Source organism: Pocillopora damicornis, chromosome 6, assembly GCF_964200805.1.
Source record: "Pocillopora damicornis chromosome 6, jaPocDami1.2, whole genome shotgun sequence".
NCBI classification, from domain to species: domain Eukaryota; kingdom Metazoa; phylum Cnidaria; class Anthozoa; order Scleractinia; family Pocilloporidae; genus Pocillopora; species Pocillopora damicornis.
The window spans coordinates 15,840,727-15,850,598 of NC_142675.1; the positions used below are offsets into that span (position 1 = coordinate 15,840,727).

Consider the following 9,872-nt stretch of genomic DNA (forward strand, 5'->3'; position numbering starts at 1 on the left):
TCTTGCACGTTATTGTAACGCTACACACGGATTAAAAGCGAAAGCTACAAATGTATCTATTCAGATCTATCTAATAAGAGTAAAGGAGCATGAAAATGTATAATAATATTCTGGTTTAAGCAAATTTGTAGCACAATCGGCGGAGAAAATACTATACATTTTCGAAAATGGTTCCTAACAATGCGTAAAAGTCGTCGCCTTGGAAACACATGGAATAACCAGAAATGTAAAGAAAGTCATTTCCAGAAGGTTGCAAAACCTACCAAAGAAAGAGTAGCCACATTCTCTGTTACTTAACAGATTAATGTAACTTTAATAAAGGGAATTTAAACTTCACTCTCTGAAAAAGTGAGACACCACAGCACCTGAACATACTTTGTAGGCCGCTTTCACAATGGCAGGGGGCCGGTTGTTTAAATTTCAAATTTTTGCCGTTGTTTAACAAAACCGCGTTATAAATTATCTTGAATATAGCTGAATCTTTATCTGAACATTTATCTTAGTGAACAATGTCAAGAGGGCCGAAAGCTCACAGTGGAAGGACATTTATTTCGTGGAAACAACTTAACCCTCTTATAAAGAATACGTAAGGCCCACTGCTAGCGTAAAACTGCAGTTTGGGTTAGACCTCGTGTAAACAACCAGCCCATAAAGTCTACTTTGCTGGTCAAATTCACCATGAGCCTGTTGTAAGCTGTTCACTATTTCAACAAAACTATCCTCTCTTATCATGTTTCATTTAGCATAAAAAATTAGATCAAATCATTGTTTTGTCATTTTCAGACAAAGCCTGTATGTTAATATTGCAGTCTTCTATTACGAGAGTGTAATATTCTTTGTTTTCTCCTGGCCTAAGCGTGCTCAACGAAGTAAATTTAAACAGAACCAAAAATGATTCTTACAACGCGAAGTAAAATTGTAAGTTTGATTGTGATCGTTTGTTTGACCGGTTTCTTCCTCTATGCTTCGTACATAGCCGAGTTCGGACGAGAAAGAACACAGCCCAGAAACATTTACAGCAGAATAGGTAAGTCAACGACTTGAATTGATTTGCAGAATTTGATGAACAGCACATGACTTATGATCTCGGGGTTTTAAACAAGAACACTTCCAAAATTAAGTTTTGAAAACGACTTTAAAGCGGGTTGTAATTCATTTAAAGCTGTTCTCTTGAGCCTGCGAAAGCTTACCAACTCGAAGGGCCGGTTTCAGGTGGACATGACAACATGAAGTAAATAGGCTTCCATGGTTTTCAGAAACTTTATATCTACACGTCTAAACCAAGCTTAATGAGTGCATTTTTTCCTTAATTTTCATGAAGAATAGTAGGTATGCTTTGCTATTTTCGACAAAAACGCAGGTTTTTTGCCAAATTTTGTTACAGTTCTCCCACGCAAGTCGAAGATCTGTTCCGTGATGTTTCGTCGTAGTGAACCGATATCTGAATTCATGTCTACTGAGCGCATTGTGGCTGAATTCCTTATAGAAAATTCTTTATAAAACTTACACGAGCTTTAAAAGTGAAAAAAGAATTGTAAAGTGACTTTTATTTAATGTTTTTGGTATGAAAGAAACAGTTATTGAAACCGTTGATGTAATTTCGTGATTTGAGGTGGTAATAGGAATATTTAGAACAACTGAATAAATGCATAGTGTGATATACTGAATTGGCATGGATAGTACGAGATTTATCCGAGTACCGCTATGGGCGAACTAAGAACTAACTAAGAACTAAGAACTTCATTTAATGAAATCATAGCTTAACTAAGGACAAAAAATCTCAAGTGAGAAACGAGTTTGGAAAAAGCCGGAGAGAGAACAGCCATCGTATTAATAATTTCGTGATATTTACGTCTTTTGTCTTGATTAATTCAATACTTTCGTTTGCACAGCGCCTAAAGTGGTCAATCGAAATGTTTCGCCTACAGAGCCGAAAGCTTCAGTTGGAACGACGAATACAAAGACAAGTATGTATTTCTTAAAAAGTTTATAAAACTAATGATTTTCGAGTTATTTGTGATCATATTTGCTGATTTTAACTTAAAAACCATGCACAGTATTTTAGCCGTAACTAGAGAGCAAAGGACACGAATTAAGAATTTGTTTAATTTATGGACAGAAGACGGAACAGACTAGATTAAGAAAAAAAGCTTGGGAAATTTCCCTAATAAATCCTTAAGCGTATGGCTGGCAATAATGATTAAAAATTACCTCCTAATTTCAATGAAGGAGCCTTTGAGTTACATTATCCGAAATCCAAGCTAATTCGGCGCTTACTGAATTTTCTCATTCCCAAGATCTGCATTGCAATTTCCCACACTGTCTCCGATCCATTTGTTAGGATTTCATTTCTAGAATGTGGTGTTTAGTCACAGATTGTCCCTCAATCAAGTCTTTGGCCTTAACAGAAAAATCAAAATTACCGACTTTTTGATCAAAATATTGCAGTGCACGAAACGAATTTGAGAACCTTGTGTTAAAATACACTTTTTCGTGTCAGAGGAGTATGGAGGTATTGGACAAACACGTAAATTGAACTAGTTTTATAAAATATTTGGAATTTGTCATCATTTTATCAAGCATTATTAATTAATTATTATCTACACTGTAGAACAAGGGAAAAATAGAGCAACAGACGAGTGGATACCAAAACACCTCCTACCATAATTGTTGCCACAGTCATAGGTTTTTAAAATTCCTTGACTTTCCCAGACGAACGTAAACTTCTCTGACCAATTGAATTAACAATTTCACCAGCAAATCCTGATAATGACCTCAAACCTCCCGTCAAAGCCATCCTTTCCACCCATAAATTAAAACTTTCAGCAAGTCACAGACAGCGTGCAGGAATTGATAATTCCCAAAGGTGACATGGATTTTCCGAAAAACCCAACATCAGTTTATTTCACCAATCCAATATCTTTCATGTCCGTGAAATATACGGAAGGAAAAAAAATGGATGATGTCTTTCACAAATCAACTTTAATTTGCTTTACAAAGGGAAAGGATATGTTAGTTAGGAATCTGACAACTGTTAAAAAAAATGTGCATAATCAACATCAAAAGGAAAGTGTCACCATCTTTCATCATCAAGAGTGTAAATTCCCAGACTTGTTCCAGGCACTGAATTTTCCTGACCTGTGACAACTATGCCTAAAATTATTGTGCTGGAAACATTATTTGTGCTATAAACACAACGAAGGACAGGTGGCATCTTTCAATCTCCTAGTTCGGCAATCTAAAATCTTCGCCTTCGAAATGTTCAGAACACACGTTGGCACTAGATGTTACCCTTAAGTATTTATTTTGACATTTTTTCATTCTAAAATTCCATGTGTGTTTAAAAAAAAACTGAAAAACAACCATCACATTTAAATCAAGACGAGACGCAGATTAATTAAAACACAAATTCTTGCGACTTGTAGTTGAAGAAATAAAGCATGGATACTTAACTTCTGAAGCTTAGGATCCTTAAGAAAATACAAATCCGAATTTGTGGCAGTTACAGGCGCGGCGATAGTCGACCGTGCCTTACGCTTCTTAGTTGAATGCCTTATGGCCGCGACTGTTGTCTACCCATTTCGGACCACGTGTCCAATCGATGACGTATGAAGCCAAAAAGGTCTATTTCCTTTGCAGCAAACTGAATAATTAAGGCCGGTTGGGTCTGACTTAATTTCTTAAAATTTAAAATAAACTACAATACCCTGTCTATCGTAGGTGAGGTCATCAGTCGAAAGGTTGTTCCAAATCAAGCTACAGCCACAGAAAAGCCCACAAATAATTCATCTCCAAAGGTTTTCATTTATCTCACTCAAACGGAGCAATGTCTTCCTTCAAACTTGGCCTCTTCTTCCGAGATCGGCGACCCCGAGACATGTCACTGTGATGTCATAGTGCTAAGCTTTCGTACTAAATGTCAGGTGCAAAAATCGCCTCATATCACTTATCTGTTCGATCCTAATACTGGATGGGGAACAGGACGAAATGTGCTGTATTTTGCTGCAATGAAGAGATCCCCAAAATACCATTATTACATTTTTATGGATGAGGATGTGGTACTTAGTTTCAACTCATTTGCTTCGCATGAAATGACAAGGCTTCCACCGTACAGAGTCGTGGAACAATGGCTCCTAGATTACGAGCCTGTGGTTGGCGTTTTGGATTATGGAGTGCATCATGGAGCAAGCTGGACAAATGATAGACGACGGAATATATGTAACATGACGGACAGTCCCCTTGTGATACCAACAATATGGTTCGATGGTGTTTTTAATGCATTTCATTTCAAAGCTATCGAGCATCTTTTCCCTTACCGCGTGCAATACGAAAAAATAAGTTGGTGGTCGCTGCATAGATACATCTGGTCTGCTGTGGAACTGATATTTCGAGGCCAGGCATTGATGTTTGTGGCTGTTACTGCGGGTAATCCCACACACCGCTCATACCCAAAGTCTTTAGTGGACATAAGCACATATTGGAGAGACTATATAGACACAATCCGAGAGGAAGCTCCTTTAGTTTACAGAGATCAACCCTTATTTGAAGATTTTAGGCAGAATCTGGAGAATTACGTTATTACCTCTAGCACATATTGCATGACTGTGATTCGTCATCAACCTATTAAACCATACTCACATTTTGATAGTCAGACAGAGTTCCAGTAAAGTTTCCTATATGAGGAGGCTAGGAATAGGTAAACTCGAGTAAAATGTAGCCTAATATATGCGAGTAAGCAGCTAATCCCGCACAAATTGCAAGCCACTCTGTTTATAAACTAGGTGAACTGTAACAGACTCTCCAAGTATGTCTCCTGGTTTTTAAAACACAGTTTCCATTAAAAAGACGTGGGAGACACTTGAATACCACGCTATTTGGTCTTAGACATATTGGTTCTACTGCAGGTGAACACGGCATGGGTGAACACAGGAGGGATTTGCTGCATGCACGATGGTAAGTATTATGTTGCGTGCACAGGTAATCTCTCCTTATCAAAGTGAGTCAGAGGCAGATAACCTCGGAGCATTGGTAGAGGTGTGGTTTATAAAAGTGTGAGTCCAATTCACATCCTAAAATGGATTGGTTTACCTCAGTTACATCTTCCTCGAATGCAAAATGAGAGGAACATCGCGCTATTGTTTACAATGCGCCGTGCGACCGCAGATTTTCGGCGTCAAACTCAACCGAATGTGGGTTGTCATTAGATAAAATTTGCTAAGAAAGTTATGATTAGGAAAGGGTAGTAACAAAATATTTATAAGTTTAAAGCTCTCTTTCCCATATCAAATAAGGCGTTGAACCACTTTTCAAACAAGCAGTCTTATTGGCACCTTTTTATTCCCGTCGTTTTTTTTTGTTTTTGTTTCTTAGAGAGAGATTATAACTTGTTTACACTTGTGGACAAACTTTTTCAACCTGAGTTTCAGTTCTGAACTGACAAAGCGAACTCATCAGCTTTGGATGATATCGTATATTACGCAAAAGATGCGTTTCCGATGGCGTATCCGAATGGTATAGAGTCACGTCTAAGACCAGCCTGATGGTGTTTTGTTTACCACATCCTTAATTTCCACTCCGACATCTTACGAGTGAATAGTGCAAATCAATATCAGAATGACCTGAAAACTGAATTTATTTAAGTCATGGGTAATATTTCAAGTTATGGTTGTCCTTCCCTTTTATGGGCTCATAGTCATACAACTATACTCTAAGCAGAGAAAACTAAACTTGTGATGAGGGTGAATAAATGGTATGTTTTTCCTTCCTGCAAAATATATGTTTCCAATTACGTATTATTAAACAATGATACAAACTTTTGATATTATTTCTTTCCTCCTGTAATACGTCAGAGCATTATCTCCTTCCTTCTCACGTCACAAGAGGACACCAGTTGAAGGGGATATTGGAATTTGCAGCGTTGCGGTTTTTACCTTTTTTCCGGTGAAAAAAGTTTCATATTGCAGTGTTGTGAGGACAACAAATCCTAACGTATACGTTGGTATCGATTTATTGATTAAGAAACATTAGATGTGTGCCGGAGCAGTCGAGGCCCTATTGCATTCGACCTAGACGATCAACAAGGCCGGTGATTCGACTCTATCCTCAACACATGCCTTTTAATGTATTCAGTTGTGTGGGCGTATAAAAAACATGTTATGGTATTGGTGAACTGACAATTTTTCGTGAGGTGATGAGGCTTACTCTGTTGCGGTATTCAAAGACCCAGATGTTCCCATCTGTAAGGGCCAAAAGAAAAACTGGTTTGAGTATTCGAGCATTGTAAACCAGGCTTTATAGACTTCCTGATTTACGCTTAACCTGTGATAATACTACTCGATATTCGCGTGGTCAATATCTTATCGGATGTGTATACTATTTAAATGGAGAAAGCATACGAGCTGGCAAATGTTGATAGAATTCTCTTTCACTTTTCTCGTTAAAAAATTGAGACTATCGTCAGTTTTCATCATGCGAGCGTCTACCTGTGTTTAGTTCCATCCTTGGCCCCAGAGCCACTCGTTCCCTGGGAAGCCGGTCGAATGGATGTCCACTTTAACACTTCCGCTCTCCATCTTAGAAACAAAATGGTTTCAGGAGTGAGCTCCTTTGTCGACTTTGTCGTTTGAATGATTATAGCCAGAAGCAATAACAATTCAGCGGAAGTTCTATTTTGAACTTAGCGCGTGCAATTTTTTGCGGAATTTCTCCGGCGCTGGTATTTTTGCAGAATTTTTCCAGTGCTGAAAACTGATTTTTGCGATGCTATGTTTGAGCAACAAATCTTTTAAGAGTCATCTGTTACATTCAGTTGAGTTACAGCACACCCTATTTGGTAGAGAAAACTCGTTAAAATTATAAAAAAAAACCTTAGAAGCGTGCAATTTCCAACATCATACTAAGGGAAGTCAGTTTTTTCGCGGCGTGAGTTAACAAAGGACTTTTTTTTCTTTGATGGGGAAGATATCTCTACGAATGAAGAGCAATGGCAAAATTCACAAATATCAAAATCTTCAAAATCTCTAGGGAACAAGTTAATTGTTCTTTTAACGCTTTGTTTTACGTCATATTTTGTGCCTTGTACACAACGTAGGCGACCAAATGTAACGCAATTATTAATATTCAATGTAACGTAAACAGTGAGTACTTTGATTGAACAAAACCAAAAGACATTTTTCTTCAAGTACGATTTTAACATGTCTGGAGCTGCTGCTAGTATTTTTACAACCATTGCAACTGCGTTCAAAATAGCCGTGCAATCGAACGAAGTTCCAATTAAGACCATCGTGGCCACATTGCTGTTGTACGGCGTGAAAGAATTTCTTAACGACATCATCTTTTCTTGTCCGGAAGAACATTTTCAAGTTTACGGCAGTCTCTTCATCTTCGGCCCGTCTATTTTCCTCTTCTGTCTTTCGCTGCTGGCTTCTCCTCCTTTTTGGCAAGCTGTCACCGGCTGTTGTCTCCTGAGATGTCGCGGAAAGAAATTGTTGTTGATGAAGGCGAAAAATAGCGTGTTCGTGGCCTGTTTGCCTCCTCTTATTTGGTTGATGTACGCTTTTGTCGAACAGGACTATTACGTTTGTGCTAAACTTGGCCCTCTTAAAGCGGCACTTGCTATGGCAAACACAACTGCGCAGAGAGAAGCCGTGAAGAAGGAATTTACTCAAGCAAAAACGACGTCACAGTTGATCGCATGGGGTTTAGTACTAGGTATAGTTATTCTTTCCACAATCTTCGTCACGATCTACCGCTTGTGCTTGCCAATTGATCCAAAACTACTGGGCAAATACGCTTATGAGGAATACGAAGCCGACAAAGCTGTGGCCCTTTTCAACGAAAAAGTAAAACCTCTCGCAGAACAACAAGCGCAAGACCTGATCGATGGTTTGTTTGAGACGTACAAGGACAAAGATCCCGAGGAACAGCTTGCAATTGTCGAGGAGCAGCTCAAGAAACTATTCCCGAGACATGCTGGTGTTTTAACGGGATCTGTTCGATCTTACCCAAGTGGATCAAGACAAGTGTCACCAGCTATTGCTTCAAAGAAAACAGAGGCAGGGAATACCATAGAGTTACGTCCAATGATGTCATAGACAGGATAAAATGCCCCCAACCCCCGCGTCCTCAGAAGGGTTACGTTGAAAATGCTGTGCTTTTCAGGAAAGTCTTTCCCACAATCTTAGTTGGCTGCATCACGTAAGGTTGAACAAGTTTCTATAGCAGTGTGATTGCTGTTTAAAAACCACCTTATTTGCACTAATTATTTCTTAACCCTTTAACTCTCAAGATCTGATTGTTAATTCTCCTTTTTAGGTGCTACTCATTTCCTTGTAAATTAGTCACAGGAATTTGGTGTTAGATCAAGATAACAACTTGTACCTGATAAGTTTAAGTATTCTCATTACCTCTCTTCACTGGATAATGTATGGATTTTATGGGGAGAAGTTATATGTGAATCCCTTTTAAGAATTAAGGGGTTAACCCTTAAACTCCCACAAGTGACCAAGACAGAATTTCTCCTTACAATAACAATACATTATCAATCAGGCAAGTGATGAGAATAAAGAAGAATATAAATTAAGGGACTATGTGTTGATCCAATACCAAATTCTCCAAAGTAACATAAGTATTGTATAGCTGACAGTGAGAAGAATTTCTAATGAGATCACAGGAGTGAAATGGTTAAATTTGGATGCAGACACCTTTTATTGGACAGTTCCATCAGCCAATCATACCAGATACTCTCAAATGGGATTCAGGTAATTGATTAAAGTAACCAGACAGAAACAACAACTTGGTATCCAAAACTTGGATGGATGAATGTAGTAGATTAGACAGTGTCTCTACTAGAGACATTTCTGCAGTTAGAACTTATATAGAAAATCCACAGTTGTGGGTTTACAAATTAGACTTACTGGCCTTCCCTTAAATAAGTTTCATACATTTTTCCCTCTAAAATCAGGAAATTATAGTAACTGTTATAATTGATTGTAATAGAACTTCACTCATTCTGCAATTTGCTTTGTAATCTTACCTATGATTGACCAGTTAGGGCCAATTAGACCAATTAGTGCAGTCCCTGCACATCAAACTCACACTTTGTGGCTGTCCAATTTTTTTAAGTCACTTTGATGGTTACAGACCAAACTTAACCCCACCCAGTCATGTAGCCAATGTAAATCAACTTGAACATTCATTTGCATGTGAAGCAAATTATAACAAGAGTGGAAAGAAAGTTATGTCCAGGAAAATTTGTCTCATGGATGAATTGTCTCTCTTCAAAACCATTTACTGTACTCTTCACATGAATAATGCAGGCTAGCATTCTGGTATAAAAATTTTTAATTCTTTTTATTATCATTTCCTGGAGGTGATGTGTATATTAATGAAAATCTCACAGACTTAATGCAATATTACTCACATCATTGAAGCAACTCAACTGTGCTCCTTTAATTTTACTTGTTTCTTCAGTGTTCTAGATTAAAATTGTGTACCACATCATGGTGTGCAATATGTGTGCAAGACATGGGATTATCGTATATTTCAAACAATATTATATCCCCCCTTTATCCCCCCCCCCCTACCAGGGGCTCCATGTGTTGATTAAAACCCTCCTGGCCAGCTGATGCAGAGGAGGGTGTAGCCCTCAAATGGAAAAATTATCCTCAAAATTAAGTTTCAATTCTTGTTCAAGACAACTAAGTTCTGTTTTTTACAATACAACTGCTGCCTGAAGAGTGATGAGACAAGTAAACTGACAGAAAAAAGTGTAACGAGATAGGAATGTTATTCAAATGCAAATGAAAAGAGCAGGAATAACGGCTTAAAGTGACTGGCATCTGATTTCTCCTCACCGTTTCACTTGGGAATCA

At 38.1% G+C, this 9,872-nt stretch overlaps 2 protein-coding genes across 2 annotated transcripts; both read left to right on the plus strand.

Moving 5' to 3' along the window:
• The first annotated feature begins 821 nt into the window (after positions 1-821).
• LOC149044196 (uncharacterized) lies at positions 822-4,844 on the plus strand. The gene is made up of 3 exons (XM_089209319.1): positions 822-1,027; positions 1,893-1,967; positions 3,721-4,844. The coding sequence occupies exons 1-3, from the start codon at positions 892-894 to the stop codon at positions 4,665-4,667; spliced, it is 1,158 nt and encodes a 385-aa protein (XP_089065445.1). The 5' UTR covers positions 822-891; the 3' UTR covers positions 4,668-4,844.
• Positions 4,845-7,068: 2,224 nt separating this feature from the next.
• Positions 7,069-9,498, plus strand: LOC113668763 (calcium homeostasis modulator protein 6). Its single transcript, XM_027184711.2, has one exon. The coding sequence runs from the start codon at positions 7,194-7,196 to the stop codon at positions 8,091-8,093; it is 900 nt and encodes a 299-aa protein (XP_027040512.2). The 5' UTR covers positions 7,069-7,193; the 3' UTR covers positions 8,094-9,498.
• Positions 9,499-9,872: the final 374 nt, after the last annotated feature.

Excerpts from the sequence above, each read along its gene's own strand:
- LOC113668763 (XM_027184711.2), top strand. The coding sequence starts at position 7,194 with ATGTCTGGAGCTGCTGCTAGTATTTTTACAACCATTGCAACTGCGTTC.
- LOC149044196 (XM_089209319.1), top strand. The coding sequence starts at position 892 with ATGATTCTTACAACGCGAAGTAAAATTGTAAGTTTGATTGTGATCGTT. Across the intron at positions 1,028-1,892 it reads AAACATTTACAGCAGAATAG|CGCCTAAAGTGGTCAATCGA; the intron begins GTAAGTCAACGA and ends TCGTTTGCACAG. Across the intron at positions 1,968-3,720 it reads AACGACGAATACAAAGACAA|GTGAGGTCATCAGTCGAAAG; the intron begins GTATGTATTTCT and ends TGTCTATCGTAG.